Source organism: Chiroxiphia lanceolata, chromosome 2, assembly GCF_009829145.1.
Source record: "Chiroxiphia lanceolata isolate bChiLan1 chromosome 2, bChiLan1.pri, whole genome shotgun sequence".
Classification (NCBI taxonomy): Eukaryota; Metazoa; Chordata; class Aves; order Passeriformes; family Pipridae; genus Chiroxiphia; species Chiroxiphia lanceolata.
In genome coordinates, this window is record NC_045638.1 from 5,932,174 (window position 1) to 5,947,798 (window position 15,625).

A 15,625-nucleotide genomic window follows, 5' to 3' on the forward strand; every position below is an offset into this window, starting at 1 on the left:
TTAACTGTAAATTATCTAAAGTGACCTTTTCAGTTTGGTTAAGCTGCTACCCTAATTACACAAATGCCTTTTCAAGTTCTACTTATTCTGTTTCTATGAAAGAGTTGATGTCTAAGGTTGCTACTGCTGAAAAAAATTTTAGAGAGAAGGCAAACTGCAGAAACTACTGAAATAGCATACCATGATCTGTGTAGATGTTTCTGAAGACAAATGTTTGCTCATCCTCTTGTTTCCATAGTCTGTAGAATATTTTCTATTTATTTTAATCATAGTTTGCTTATATTCCAGTAGACTTAAGAATCCCCTAACTGACCCTAGGAGGTCCTTGTCTTATTGCAAAAACAGAGAAAGACAATTTCACCTTGAAGAGTTATTTTTTAAAAATAGAAAAAGGATTGGGGGTGTGATCAGAATAAAGGAAGCAAAGGATTGTTTGAAGTGGCAATGACTGCATCAGATTCTTCCCATGCTCCTTAGATGTTTCTGTGGAAGAGATGTATCAGAGTTGGAAATGTTCCTCCCATTCATCATTTTTCTAACACAAAGGGTAAAGGGAATGATTTTAGGATAATGAGTAGCAGTAAGGTGGAACAGACTGAATGAAAGACATTGAGCAACTAGTGACAAATTCAAGTGGAGCTTAAAATAAATTCAAAAAAAAGAAGTTCATGTCCATCCCCATTTTTTATGGTGTAATGACAAACTGAGACCTTCATTCTTTTATGGGCTTATCTTTGTAGTTGATTATTCTGAGTGAATTAACCAAATGGCCAATAAATCTGAACTTCTTTAAGACAGTATCCTCTTCTGCCTCCTGTGTGTCAGGAGAACCAGCTGCTGTCTGCAAGGGGTTTTATGGTATTTAACTCTGTTAACACTGTTAGCTGTGCTAATCTCTTTTTCAGGAAGGTTTTCACCTGAATACAATACTTGAGGTGAATTTGCAAGCTGTCTAATCTCAGTATACTGGAGACTGCCTGCATTTCTTGGTTATATAGCTTTCAAAAATGCATATACAGATATTAGAAGTAATCCTTGTCATAACTGCCAAACATCTCAAGCTCTGTCTGTCTTTATGTGGAAAACCAGAAGGATTTATTCAGATTAGATGTTATGCATATAGGAACATGTGTGTATGTGCACATGTTCCAATATTTGAGTCAGTAACTTACATGCAATTTAATTCTTTAATAAATTAATTTCTACTGTGAGAATAACAGTTACTTTTGAAAGCTTCTCTACTTTCCCCCCATGAAGCAACTTTAACACAGACCCTACAGGCAGCATAATATGAAAGCAATGGAAATGTATTGTGGGAATGATGTAATAGAATAAAAGGAGCTTTATGTTGCTTTTATAGCCTATTGAAAGCAAGCATGTGGTTTCTCTTATAGTTGAAATCTCTGGGTTACCTATGTGGACTTGTGTCAGAGAAGGGACCCAATTCAGAAGACCTTAACAGAACTGTGGATCTTTTAGCAGGGCTGGGAGCAGAACGGCCTGAAACAGGTACTGCCAGGAATTCCTTCCAAGAACTGACATTGTCTCAAATGCATAGCATATAAATACATTAGTAATAAGAATTTCCAGATATACCTATATATATACATATATATATATACACACACACATTGATAAAGGAATTTGTAAGAGATAAAGTTCTAATGTGTGTCTACTATTTTAAATTATCAGTGCATCTCGTTACTGTTGAAAGTACAAGTTTTTCCATTAATGCTCCATTTACCAGCATTTAGGTAAATGGTCTTGAGCAGTGCCAGATCTGAATTAAGGTTTTAATACTTTCAGAGGAGTATTTAAAATGAAATTATTTGAAAAACAAATGGAGCATCCTTGATCTGATGCAAATATATAACCTGCAGCTGGAGCTACAAAGTGATATTATTTAAGTGGTATTGAGTGGCTGAACAATAACATTTATTTACTCCTTTGGGATTTTGTCACTCTCCAAGATATTTCTGATGGGAAGAAGCTTTCAGATGTTAAATATGCTACAACAGTTAGTATCTTGGAAGCATTAGCTGACAAGTTGGTGCTTCACTTGCTTTGGAGGTATGATGAGTCTTAATTCAGTACTATGGTGCCTGTTGTGGTTATTTAAATTGGGGGCTTTTTTCTTCTAAAATATTGATATGTATTTAGTCTGGCAAAGACCTATAAACTGAGCAAGCTACTTCAGAAAAAACCTTGGTCTTGTTAACCATTTTCCTTTGAAGTACATTGGTTAAAGTAGTAAAATGTCTCTAAATTACAGTATACTTCTGTCATGCTGATTTATAAATCCAGCAGTGGGGAGTTGTGAGAGTATTACTTTTGCCATGATATGGTATTTAAGTGGCACTGTGTGCTGTACATTGAAGAAATGTGGAGAAGTTAGTGCAGTTACTGTGTTGCTGCTTGCCTTTACCCTGCTGCCCTGAACATCACTCACATGTACACATGGAACAGCCTTTCTTGATTTTTTTTTTTTTTTAGAGCCTGGGGAAAAGAAGCTCATGGTCTGTTTCAAAGTGTTAGTGACATTTCCACATAAAATTAATTTAAAGTTTTCTCTCCACTTTGTACTGAAGAAAAAGCAGGGATGGGGTGGGGTGGGGTGGGATGCAGGCAGGCTGTTCTAAGAATGTATTTGTAAGTAACACCTTTTGCTCTGCTTTCTTCTAAAGCCAATGCATCACAGAGCCCTTACAAGAAACTTAAAGAGGCCTTATCATCTGTAGAAGCTTTTGAAAAACACTACTTAGTAAGTATGACTTTTGCTTATTTGTATTAGTTTTGTGTGCTAACATTGTAGATGGAACAGGGCTAAAATTTTCAAACCTGAGAAGATACATTGAGAACATAAATCTCTATTTCCATATTTTGGTATCAAAGGTCATTCCTTGCACACTGAAGGCAACAAGGCTGATTTGTTTTACAGTCAGAACCCTGTACAGGTCCCAAGTTTCAAATATTTGCATTAACTTTAATATTTACAGTTCTGAGCTAGAGGTTATTATCTGTAAGTGTGTGTACTTAGATATTAAAAAAGCCAATGTCATGGCTATCATATTCTGCTATCCCAAATTCAGAATTAACTGAATTTTTCCAGAGGAATATTGATGTGTGACTTCAGCTTCCTTTTAAATGCTTTAGGCTTGCATCTTGCAATGGGTGTTACATGGTTACAGTTATACTGCTGATTTATTTTTTTTTCATATTGACTGTGGGACATCAGTGGAAAAAATGGCATTTCTGTTTCTACTTGGGGCTGCAGTTTTATACAACAGAAATTCAGATATCTGATGCACTATAAATGATTGGGTTTTGTTTAGTATTTAACACTTAATATTATACTTACTACTATTATTAATATTGATTATATTATATTATATCCATTTATTCAGTGGAGAAGAACGTAGAATTAGTTAACATTTCCAGGCACAGCTAAGATAATTTATTTGCATTTAAAATTTTAATGATTCTGGAAAGTAAAATGCAACTTTTCAGAGATGTTGAAAGCAAGAAGTGATGAGCTTTTATTACCAGAAAAGGCTTTGTTCTCATTCAATGGCTGGTCTTATGCAACAACCTCAGAATCTTTTTTTAAGACTCTAAAAACTTCTACAAGCATGTTGGCTTGTACCTTACTTGTGGGGAAACATAGCTTTTCAGGTCATTTTCCTGCCCATAGGAATAGATGTTTTCTGATAGGTACTCTGCAAAATATTTAGGCTGTTGGAAGCTCTTAAGGAATTGGTTTTGAAGGATAGAGTATTTCTTAACACACTAAGTGAAGGAGAATGGGCTTCTCTGGAAGGTTGCTGATAGTCAAAAGAGGCTGCAGGTTTATAAAAATGATCAAAGAATTACAGAATGGTTTGGGATGGAAGGAACCTTAAAGATCATCCCATTCCAACCCCCTGCCATAGGCAGGGACACCTTCCTCTAGACCAGGTTGCTCCAAGCCCTGTCCAACCTGGCTTTGAACAATTCCAAGGATGGGGCAACTACAACTTCTCTGAGCAACCTGTTCCAGTGTCTCACAGTAAAGAATTTCTTCCTAGTACCTGACCTAAACCTACTTTCTCTAGTTTGAAGCCATTCCCCCTTGTCCTGTCAAAATGTGATGTGTTTTTATTTATCTGGCCAGTGATTATTTGAGGAAAAAGTTTGATGGTTGAATACAGTGTATGTTGTAGCTGCTGATTTTGTGAGGAGGGTTTGCTGATGTTATTACAAGCTTAAGGCAAGGTGAGGGAGGTGACATATAGATGCTGTGTGGTTAAGCTTAAAGATGAGTGATAAACTTCAATTTGGGATTGAATAGCTGCAAGCAAAATTCCTTTAAGGCACTCTAGTGAAAACACTTACTGTGATTATAACCTTAGCATTTTGCATTTAATTGTATGTTTAAATACAATTTACTTCCAATTACCTGATGGCAATATGTGCAGATTTAGTGAAAGAATCATGTACCATGTTCTGTATGTGGTTGATTTGGTTTGGAAGTATTAGTTGTGTGGCTCTGAGGAAAGGTCCAGTATTGTTGTAAATATGTTCTGCTGTGATGTATCCTGGAATGATACACCACAAAATCCTGCAATGATAATCTAATGGCAGATAGTTGCTGAGAAACAGGTGCTTTCCAAAAAGAGACAGGAGCATTCAAATGTAAATAAGTGCTTGGAACTGCTTCTCAGCTATTATTTTAGTGGGTTTGAGTTGCCTTATCTGATTTTAATAGGCTTTTTTTACTTCTGCTACTTACAATACAGCTATGGGATAATGACCAGCTGTAGAAAACATGAAGGTGACCTGTTACAAACTGCTCTGTATTGTGTGCTCAGGGCAAATGTGACTCATTCGGGGCATTTTGTTGTAGTAATTTAGTTAACTGGCTATGAGATTGTGTGAAATACCATACAGCTACTAAAAATACATAAAGCTTATAATAGTTTCTTTTCTTTTAAACAGGATCTGTCCCATGCCACCATTGAAATGTACACAAATATTGGAAGAATTCGCTCAGCTAAGCTTGTGGGAAAGGACTTGGCAGAGTTCTATATGTAAGTGAATGTTTAAAATGTCTTAAATGCACTAGCTCTGAAAAGTCTGAATATTATCCCTGAGGAAAATACACAGTATTTGAACAGGAGTTGTAAAAAGTATTTTTTAAAATGCAAACAAACCCTGTTTTCAGGCTGTATTTTAGTTAAAAAAAAAAAAGAAAAATAGTACTAGCAATTTATTTATATCACCTCATGATTTTGAACTTTTACCTTTAATTGTCCCATGTTCTTTAGCCTGAATCTTTCTTCTTCTAGGGAGAAAAGAGCAATAGGGTGTGGTGGGAAAGCAATAACTATAAACTTTCAAACAAGACAGAAGCCACATTAGGAAGCAGACTATAGTAAATGCAAAGTTATCTTAACTACATTTGTATCTGTATATACCTAAGAAAGCCAGAAAACATGTTTTTGGAGAGTTATCAGTTTCATATTTGAGGTTACAATTGCAAAAATGTTTGTTTCCTACACTGTGAAGCCTAGTGACTCCTAATTTCCAAATATATTTTTTGTGTTTATCCCTGCTAAAATCCACTGAGGAAACCTCCTGCATTGCTTTTCTGTTTCATTTTATTTTTCTAATTCAGAAGAATTTGGGAGTCCTAGGCGTTTTTTGGGAAAAGGTGTTTGGGGTATGCTTCTCACCTATGTTCACTAAAGCAGTCTGATCTTCTAGTTGCAACAGATTCTGCTGAATTAACTTAAATTTTCACCTGGGGGAAGGAATAATGTTAGTTTTGAAGGCTACCACGGAATTGCTGCGTGGTGATAAAATGAAATTTTTGAGTAAGCATAGTTTTAGTTCACTGTCAGAAGCCTGAGATGGCTTTTGTCTCATTTGCTCTGACTTGGGATAGATCTATATATGAAGCCTTTCACTGACATTGATTACAGTTCTACTTGCTTAAGTGCATTGCATAAAGGTAGGCCCATAGTTACCAGCAAAATAGAGATCAAAACAGTTCCCTGCACCTTGCCCTGCACTGACATGCAGTGTTCCTCTCCCATCGCCGCTTTTAGAAAAGGCACAGAGAGTTTTCATGGCTGCAAAGGTTCTTATATATCTTCTACTCATTTCTTTATTTTTCAAGGAGGAAGAAGGGCCCACAGAAGGCAGAAGTCTATCTTCAGGGAGCGCTGAAAACTTACCTTGCTGAGGGCTGGGCCTTGCTCGTCACACACACGAGAAAGCAGCTGGCTGAATGTCAGAAACACCTCGGGCAGATAGAAAAGTATCCTCTGAAAGGCGGAGCCAGAAAAATCACGACTGGAGAAAATTATGCTTGGGATTATTTTTCTGATGCGTCTCTAAGTTTTATTTAATAGTAAAGAGTGCCAAACATCAGACAGCTGAGCTGTTTCATGTTTCCATTGTTGCTGTTCATTGGGGGACAGTTGGGTTATTTACTTTTTCATTTTTACTTTTTTAATGTCTGGTTCACTTAACACCTTTTGCAGGTGGCTGCTGCTCTCTGTTTTAAACTCCAGGCTCTAGAGAGTTTTGCATCATGGATAATGTCAAATTTGTCTTTAGCTCAGCAGATACCACAGACTGTATTTTGGGGTTTGTTCTGTTGTGCTGGGTTTTTGTTTGTTTGGGTGTTTTTAGAACTAGACAGACATACATATGGGCCTCCTTTGCAAATTCTTACATCGCTTTTAAACACTCTTAAATTTTTCTGCTTCAGTGCAAATGCTCTTAAAGAATCTGAGCCAGTAATATTGCATTCTTAGCTAAATATTTAAGTGATCATTTGTATCCCTGGCACTTAAAATTTTAAAGAATGTCTCACGACCTAGTTATGGTAAGTGATGCTATAACAGCTGGCAGATTCTCAGCCAAGTAAACTGGAATAAAATCAAATACTCAGGTTATTTAGTGCTAAGTGTTGGGCAGTGTAATGCACGTCACTGAGTCTTTAACTTGCATGCAGCATTTATAATAGTCAAATAATGAATTTTCTATGCTCACTAATCGTTTTAGATGGGAGAAGATTGCACAGGTTAATAATGGATCATATTTTTAGTAGGTCTGCAAACGTAATATTGAGATTCTGCAATGCTCTCATATGATAGTAAATCTTCCATTGATTCTCTCCTAGTGGAAGAGTTTGGTGATGATAACATCAGGTCTTGTCTTTAAAGATTAGAAAAGCAGTACTTGAATTGTCTTGTTTTCAGTCATTTGTCATTGTTGTAGGTTTGTGCCTCATATTTCCTTAACTTTGTTAGTTATCTTCAAACAAGCAGCCTATTAGCTGGTGATAATCACTTAACAGAAGATGAACGCAAAAGCTTTTGCCAAGAAATACTAGATTTTGCCAATCAGCAAGTAGAGAACCAAGGTAAGTCTCCTTCTTAAATACTTAAAACTTAAGCTGCACTGATCTGAAAGTAGACTGGGAACTTCTGAACCGACGTGGTTCTTTACATGTCATCTCCAAAACATTTACAAAACTGCGATAATTAAGAGTAGTCAAAGATGAAAGAGTAATTAACATTTTCATCCTGAGTACCTACAAAGTCTTTGTTTTCCTTCAGTCATGTTTTTCTGATTTGACAGCTCTTAATTTGTTGTGTGTTGGATTATTTCAATTGCTGACTTACCTTTCTCTCTCATTGCTGGCGTGCAGGTGGCAGCTCTGTGATGATACCTCTGGGATTTTGATGTTAGATCTGTACCCATCCACTTGCAGCTTATTACTTTGTCCATCTTCTCTTTATTCTTCATGCTGCTTCAGTATTATCTTGTTGTCAGATATTAATCATAATTCAAATTCATACAGAATTCCTCCTGTAGATATAGAGACTGTTCATTTTTATGCAGACATTTTTCTTGATGAATGGATCTACCACACGTAATATGTTCTTTTAGACTTGCTTCTTAATAAAGGTTTGGTACTGCCTTAGCGTTGGTTTTGGAACGTAGAAAAGAGAATGAAAACTCCTTGTATGGTAAAGCTGCTGGCTCAAGGCACCAGCCCAGTTAATAGTTCCTTAAACTTATACTTGATCTTGATTTTTATGCTCTGGGAAGTTTGTCACTTTATGCTACTCTGTTCATCTAGAACACTTTCCACAGTAGTGAAATGTTCAGCTTCTGCTTGGACAATCTCTCTTAATTTAGTTCTTTTTAACAGCTGAAGCTGTAGTGTAAGTAACTTGTTAGAAAACAAATCTCAGCACCTTTAAGTCTCACGCAAGATAAAAAATACTAAAGCATTGATTTGCTGTGAAATGATTCATTGTGAAATGTCGATCCACTTAATTCTAGGGGTTAAATTTTTTGAGAGAAAAGATCTGCTGAGCTCCAGCAGCACTGTAGAATAATAACATCCCTGGTTTTGTCTTTCCAGGTCAGAAGGTTATATTGCCTATGCACTCCTTCGCACAGCTGAAAACTCTGCATTTTGACCCTCCAAATGCTGTTGTCCACGTGGGTGGAAAGTTGTCCATTGAGTTGACTTTGCTGAGCCAGATGCCCATCCCTGTCCGAGTGGATCAGATTGCCATCCACGTTCACTTCAGCATTGAAAAAAACAGTTACAGGAAAACAGCTGAGTGGCTCACGAAGCACAAAACTTCCAACGGCGTTATCAGCTTTCCAAATGAAATTGCAGGCTTTCCTTTGTCAAGAAACAACTTGCCAGCACTGGAGCTTTATGAAATGTATGAAAGGAGTCCCTCAGACAACTCTTTGAACACGGCAGGAATTATCTGCAAAAACGTGCACATGCTCCTGCGAAGGCAAGAGAGCAGCAGCTCGCTGGACGTGCCCTCAGGGGTGACTTTGGAAGATGGGGCTCACGTGTTGAAATGCAGCAACTTAATACTGGAACCAGGGGACAACAAAATAACATTCAATATTCAGGTATGTTTTTATAGTTTGGTGAACGTAGCACTCGTGAAAGAAGAACTAAAAATGCTGGCTGAGGAATAGCTTAGTGCTGGCAGGTGGTACCTGTGTTGCTTCCTGTTACACTTGGATGATCCATTCCCCTTATGGCTTTCCTTTGGTTGTTCTACACCTTCATTCCACAGAATCCCTTGAAAGGATTCTATTGTGTTTATGCTGAAATTTACAGATGACTCTTCTATTTGAAATAAGTTGAGTCAGCCTTCCAGAACTTAAACATCTCGATTATTGCTGCCAAAAATGAAACTGATAAATTCCTGTACAATATAATGTACTGCTCATGAGATCTGCCTGCACTGTGGAGCTCATTCAGAATAATGTCTAAAAATTTTGATGGAAGTCCTTTTTCTAGCCCTTTAATAAGTGATTGTGTGGTTAAATTTGGTTGATAGCCTGTTCTTCACTGCAGAGGGTGGCAGAATACTTTTTCACTTGATAGATGTGATAAACTTGCCTGCAAAAAGTGTGACAAAGTTAAGCTCAGCTACAAATGTTTGAATTTAGATGTTAGAATTAAAATTTCCCCCATTAGTCATCTTATTCACATAGGAAAGAAGAAGACAAGAACATACGGATTCTCTGATACAGGAAGACTAAATTGGCATGAACAAATGTGAAAATAGAGTGTCACCACTCTAAATGCCACCCTCAGAAATTAGATTACAGTCCTACTTCTGCATATAGTGTTGGATATGAAACTTCCTCCATTTCCAATTTACACATACACTCTGAGTCAGCTTAATACTTGGAGTAATCCTTGTTTCCTCCCCTTCTTCCCCCAACAAGCTGAGTACTCCCAGTAATTGCTGAAATATTTAAGGACAGTAGTGCTTATCACTTCTGTTCACGTTGCATTACTGCCACATGCACAGTAAATTGGAAATTGGCAGGCCCTGAGTACCAGTCCTGGTGCTTGTGGTGGTGGGTTGGGTTGTTTGCTTGTTTTTGTGGTTTTGTTGTGGTTTTTTTTTTCTAACTGCCCCTCATTCTGTGGCCTTGCACTTTGTGGTTTGTTTGCTTCTTTTAATGAAATGGGAAAGGCATTTACCTGCTGATTTGGTCCTAGGAAGTGAGATGCCAAGCGTTTTCAAAAGTGAGACTTCACCATTCATTTGGCATTCCAGGAGTGGGGGCTTCTGGCCTCAATTATCATCTTGTTCTGTTCTTTGGGTTTCTTTACTTTCCCTGCCCACCTCTGTAACCCTTCATAGGGAAGTAATTTTGTAGAGTTCAATGCTACAGTAGTGAACATCAGTTTAGGGAAAATTTGAGTGAGAAAACACTGAGAAATTCAGTGCAGCATCAGTGATTAACAAGAGATGGGCCAGTGAGGAATGTGACAGGTTTTTCATAGCTGCTTCATTTTCTGAGCATTATCAAGCCTCTGTATTGGGTTGAGTATGGATGCTGTGAAGAGAGAAAGTGTTTTGCAGTCACACGTTACATATGCCTGCTGGCTTTGCCGTTTTCTAATTGGTTTAAATTAACTGTGGTCCCATTTTTGTCCTTTTATAAACAAATTTTGAAATAAGAGTCTACATATTCACATATTCACTCCTGATGCCTAGAAATTGATTACTAGACAGAGCTGGACAGGGGATTTCTTGAGCATTTTTAGCATATTTAGGTGCTCCACACCTGAGATTTTAACTTATCCTTTTTTTTTTTTTTTTTTCTTTTTTTTTCTTTTTTTTTTTTTAACTTCTGTCTTGTCATAGAACTTTGTTTAGGGTGAAGCTTTCAATAGGCTCACGTGCTCTACCTTTCCATTCCCCCAGCACTGGGGCAGAAAGCAGTAGCAGGTATCTCAAGGTGGAAGTTGAGCTCAAGTCCCTCATGATACAACGTGGAATGGCAATAATGTCATTTGAACTTCCTAGTGACCTAAATTTTTTAGGTTTCTCAACCTTTCAGAGGATTGGGACAAGTTAATGGGATTTGGACATGTCAGAGGCCTCGGTGACTGGAAATATAGTTTTCTGTAAAATAAATTAACATGCCTGTAGAACAGGATTTCAGATGAAGGAGCATTACCAGAAGAAAGCTGTTAGAGACTTTTCTGAGCAGGCTTTGTGGCTTAGTGGGATCTGAAACAACAGGAGAAGAGATATGGATGAAAAGCTAGACAGAGCTCTGCTTTAAATTTGTCTGTCTCTGCCATGCATCTGGTGGCTACTGGAAGGTGGACAGCCTTACACTTAAAACTTCCTTATTTTCCCAACCTTCTGTTCAAGAAAAGAGCTTTGCATGGGAAGACTGCTCAGGGTGAATCCTGCAACCCAGTTATTTAAAGCAAGACTTACCAGTCCTCAAAGGGAAAATCTGAGCACGTTATAATTTCAACAGTGTATAACTATATATATATATATATATATATATATATAAGTATATATAGATAACATGATGAAACCTTCTCTAAATCTGAGCTGCAGTATTACAATTTCAACAGTGTATAACTATATATATATATATAAGTATATATAGATAACATGATGAAACCTTCTCTAGATCTGAGCTGCAGTATTCACAAAATATTTACTGAAAATCCATTGTCACTGTAGTAATATACTGTGTCACTTCTACTAGATTACATAGCTGGTCAGAGGATAGAAGCTGCTGACAGCTTGTTTTCTAGATTTTCTTACAGTAATGCTTAACTGCACTACTTCTGCAGAGTCAGGAATGATTGTGCTTCTGTGTTGTAGAGGGAGTTTGATTCTTTCTGTAGATCTTAGACTGATGGTCAGCATTATTTATGCTCATAGCAGTCTTCCAGTATTTTTTTTTCAAGCTTTAAAAGAGATCAGAAGGCACTGTCTAAATTCTTTAGACCAATATTCCCACCCCATGTTAAGATTTAAAGTATGTGTATATCTCATGAAAGACTTCACTCATGCTTTTCTGTTTATAAAGTGTTCAAGGGCCAAAATGTAGTGACTTTAGTGTCAAAATGCATAATACTGAATTTCAGTCAGGATTTGCTATGTAAATAACTGTGTGAGGTTTGAATGTTAAGTTGTTACAGCTTTTCTCTTTAACTTCTAGACTTATTATTTAGATTTAATTATACCCAGCCTTGGTATTTACATATTGCACTTGGTAAAGTGGCTCATGAAAAAAGAAAACACTTCCCATTCCCTAGCAGTAGTAGCTAAGAGCAAATAGAATCAAGAATAAATGTACTAGCAGATGTTACAGATGTTGTTTTTAATATTATAAAAAACCATCCTGAATCCCATTTTTCAGGGTAAGGGAAGAGTTTTGAATTAAATATGTAGGTACTACTTTTTGTGAACTTCCACTCAGGGGAATGTATGAAATCAATAGCTTGAGCTGAAAGGTGTGCCTTATATAAGAACTGTAGGATTTTACAATTCTTTTTTATGAATTAGCCAAATAAGGACAGGTATCATTGAAGTACTTCATAATATAATTATTTTTTCATGTATGTTGCACTTGGGGGAGAGGGGAGGGGGAACCAACCGAGAAACAAGACAAAATGCACCCCAAAATAACAAATTGACAGCAGAGCTGCTATGTTAGTTTATTTGATTATCAGTACTTTTTAGTTATGTTGTTTTTTCTTGAATTAGCAAGCACTCTCGAGCTGGTATCTTAATGGGGCAAAAGGTGCTCCTTTGTGAAAATCTTCTCATTTACTCAGAAAAACAAATCTGCCATGTTAATTTACAAATTCAAAGCGCCTGGTAAAAGTGAGCTGTTCTTTAGCAGAGGGCTTGTTCTAGAAGCATTTCCTGAACTGAAAAAAATCCATTGCAATGTTTTCTTCCAAGGCCAAAGAACCTGGGACATACACGCTCAGGCAGCTGTGCACTTCAGTGGGAAAAGTACAGTTTGTCCTCCTGCACATTTACCCGATTGTGCAGTACGACGTGTATTCCCAGGAGCCCCAGCTGAAAGTGGAGCCCATGACTGGTAGGTACAGCTGCTATGCTGGAGTTGTTTTGATGATTCCTGTTGCCCTCCTGTGGGACTGAAGTGTTTTCTGGCCTGAGTATTACTCAGACTTTTCCCTACTCTTAGTTTCGAGTGTAAAATATATTCCTGCTTTTCAAATTATCCATTAGTCGTGCCCTGTCAATAATGGCTAGTTTTCAACAACTCATTCCAGTGCTTGGCTCTGGACATGCAGTGTCACTTGTGAATGTAAATTTGAACACGTTGTGGCACTTAAATATCAGGTGTGATTTGAGCTGCCACCCTGCTTAGAAGTGAATATTTAAATTTTTAAATATTTAAATATTTTTACTGAGCTCATTATTTGGCTGGTTTGTGATCAAAGGGTCAATTAGGTTGGAAAAGACCTCTGAGATGATTATCCAACCTATGGCTGAACACCACCTTGTCAGCCAGACCGTGGCACTAAATGCCACTTCCACTCTTTCCTTAAACACCTCCAGGGATGGTATCACCTCTCTGGGCAGCCCATTCCAATGTCTAATCACCCTTTCTGTGAATAAATTCCTCCTAATGTGATTCTGCAATCCCTTTGGTATTTACAAGAAATACGTAAGAACTGGTATTCTCTACTAGAGATGATAATAAAAACTTTTTAAAAATGAATACTGAATACATCCATTGCTTTCAGGGACAGCAGAACATTACTTGCTGTAGAGTTTATCAGAGTTTATAAATGGAAGTTAATAGTGATTGTGTTTTCAGGCTATTAAGTGTGGCAGCTGAGGAGTTAATATGCATTTTGTGCTGTCATTCCAGTTACAGGGTTTGCAGTGTGTGGGTGATGGAAGGACATTTGGGCATTAATCAAATTACCTAGCCCTGTGAAACTGATAGTGGTGATCCTGTGTGCATTCTGGCATTCTTGTTAGGTTGATTATGTAAATATAACATAGGAGTATGACTGGCATCACAGGTGCAAAAACACAAAGCTGTCTACAACCTGGAGAACTTAAAATGTTTACTGAATTCTTTGGGGTTATTGCATTTCACTGAATTCTTTGGGGTTATTGTATTTCACTGAATTCTTTGGGGTTATTGTATTTCACTGAATTCTGTGCTGCCAGAGCTACACAGGATGTAAGCCAGCTCTTCTAAGCCATCCAGGATACAGTGGGTTTGGCCCCTCAAGTTTAACCACTGTTTTCCCCACAAGAGGTATCCGACCTGGGTTTAATGTGATGTGTAACACCAGAACCCCTCACTTGTAAGTTATCCTGATGTCTGATGAATGGTCTGCTAGTGAGCCTTAGCAGTGCATTGTAACCATCTGCTGGAATCTGCTAACAGTTTCTGCTTTCTGCTCCAGACAGCCTCTTGGCTGGCATTCCCCAGAAGGTGAAGTTCACAGTGACCACTGGTCACTACACCATGAAGAGCGGGGACACTTTGCAGCTCAGCAACGCGGACGCCATGCCCATCCTGTACCACCCCGAGAGCAAGGCAGTGATCTATTCCAACACCAGGGGTAAGCAAGGAAGGAAAAATTAACAACCCTTAAAAGCCTGAAAATCCTGAAGTAAACCTGTGCTTATTGCAGTATTAAGAACACTGACACTGTCTTTTTCAATAGTCATTATTAAGGACAGTTTTAGGGACTTGCAGCTGAGTGCTTCAAAGCAAGAAGGGTCTTAAGTTTTCACCCTCAAAGTAGTAGTATGAACTTTTCAGCAAACATAGCTGGACAATTTTACTTTCATGGATGAAATGCAGAAGGCATGGTGAAACTGCTGATGATGACCAAAAATGCTGATGCCTGTGTGTGTTCAATAAGTTGCAAGTTTGCTATAAGTGAAATTATGAGACCAAGGAGGTGCAGGACTTTGTTAAAACTTCAGTAAATGTCATATGATGGCAGAAATTAGCTCTTTAGCTGGTTTGAAGTTTGTTATCAAATTGTCCTCTTAGTTCTTTCTTGAACATTAAAGGGACTACATGGAACATGGTTACCTTCTGGCTGTTTAAAAAGGCTAGTGTGTTACTCCTGTAAAGTTGTGAATAGCAGTTATATTTAAGATGTGCAGATTATAGATATAAATATATAGATATCGTTTGAAGAGGTTACTATGGAGTTTTACAACATGGTTTCTCATTGCTGTTTTTGCAAAGGTGGGGGTCTTGCTAGGAAGTGGTTATGGCACCACATATTTTTCTGTTATTTCTGTTTTCTCCCACTCTACACAATTATAGAAAAGATCTCAGAATCATCATTAAGGATTCAGTCTTCTGAGAAGATCACAAGCATCATTTTGCCAGTGGCTCCTGTGTATCACGTGATTGAATTTGAACTAGAAGTCATGTATTTGCCATCAGCCACGGAATCTGCAGTGGAGAAAGAAAATGCTGTAAATAAAGAAAATCACAGAAAAAACAAAGAGAAGCAGAAACGAGACAACTGCATGGCTACTGTTGACCAAAAAGTAAGATGTAGTTTAACATTTTTATTTTGAAATTTATTGGATCACAGGGGTAAGCACTTCACAAAATAGAAGTGGTGGTGATGGGGAACTGCTTGTCTGGAACTTATCTTCCCTTAAAAGATGTACATGCAAAAAATCATAGCAAATGTTATAAATATAAAAAAATTGTAAACATAAGCAGAAAGATACACTATGTTTAATATATTGGCAACTGTTCCCCTGGCTAGCAATCTGAGTTTTAATGT

At 37.5% G+C, this 15,625-nt stretch overlaps 1 protein-coding gene across 1 annotated transcript in view; it reads left to right on the plus strand.

Annotated features, from left to right (window-relative positions):
* Nucleotides 1–15,625, plus strand: part of TRAPPC10 (trafficking protein particle complex 10) — a 42,271-nt gene that overhangs the window by 18,899 nt on the left and 7,747 nt on the right. Inside the window, exons 9-17 of the mRNA XM_032679191.1 lie at nucleotides 1,395–1,509; nucleotides 2,685–2,761; nucleotides 4,975–5,066; nucleotides 6,158–6,298; nucleotides 7,299–7,411; nucleotides 8,423–8,937; nucleotides 12,777–12,918; nucleotides 14,270–14,428; nucleotides 15,151–15,380. Coding sequence (XP_032535082.1) covers nucleotides 1,395–1,509; nucleotides 2,685–2,761; nucleotides 4,975–5,066; nucleotides 6,158–6,298; nucleotides 7,299–7,411; nucleotides 8,423–8,937; nucleotides 12,777–12,918; nucleotides 14,270–14,428; nucleotides 15,151–15,380 — 1,584 coding nt within the window. The remainder of the gene's footprint in view (nucleotides 1–1,394; nucleotides 1,510–2,684; nucleotides 2,762–4,974; nucleotides 5,067–6,157; nucleotides 6,299–7,298; nucleotides 7,412–8,422; nucleotides 8,938–12,776; nucleotides 12,919–14,269; nucleotides 14,429–15,150; nucleotides 15,381–15,625) is intronic.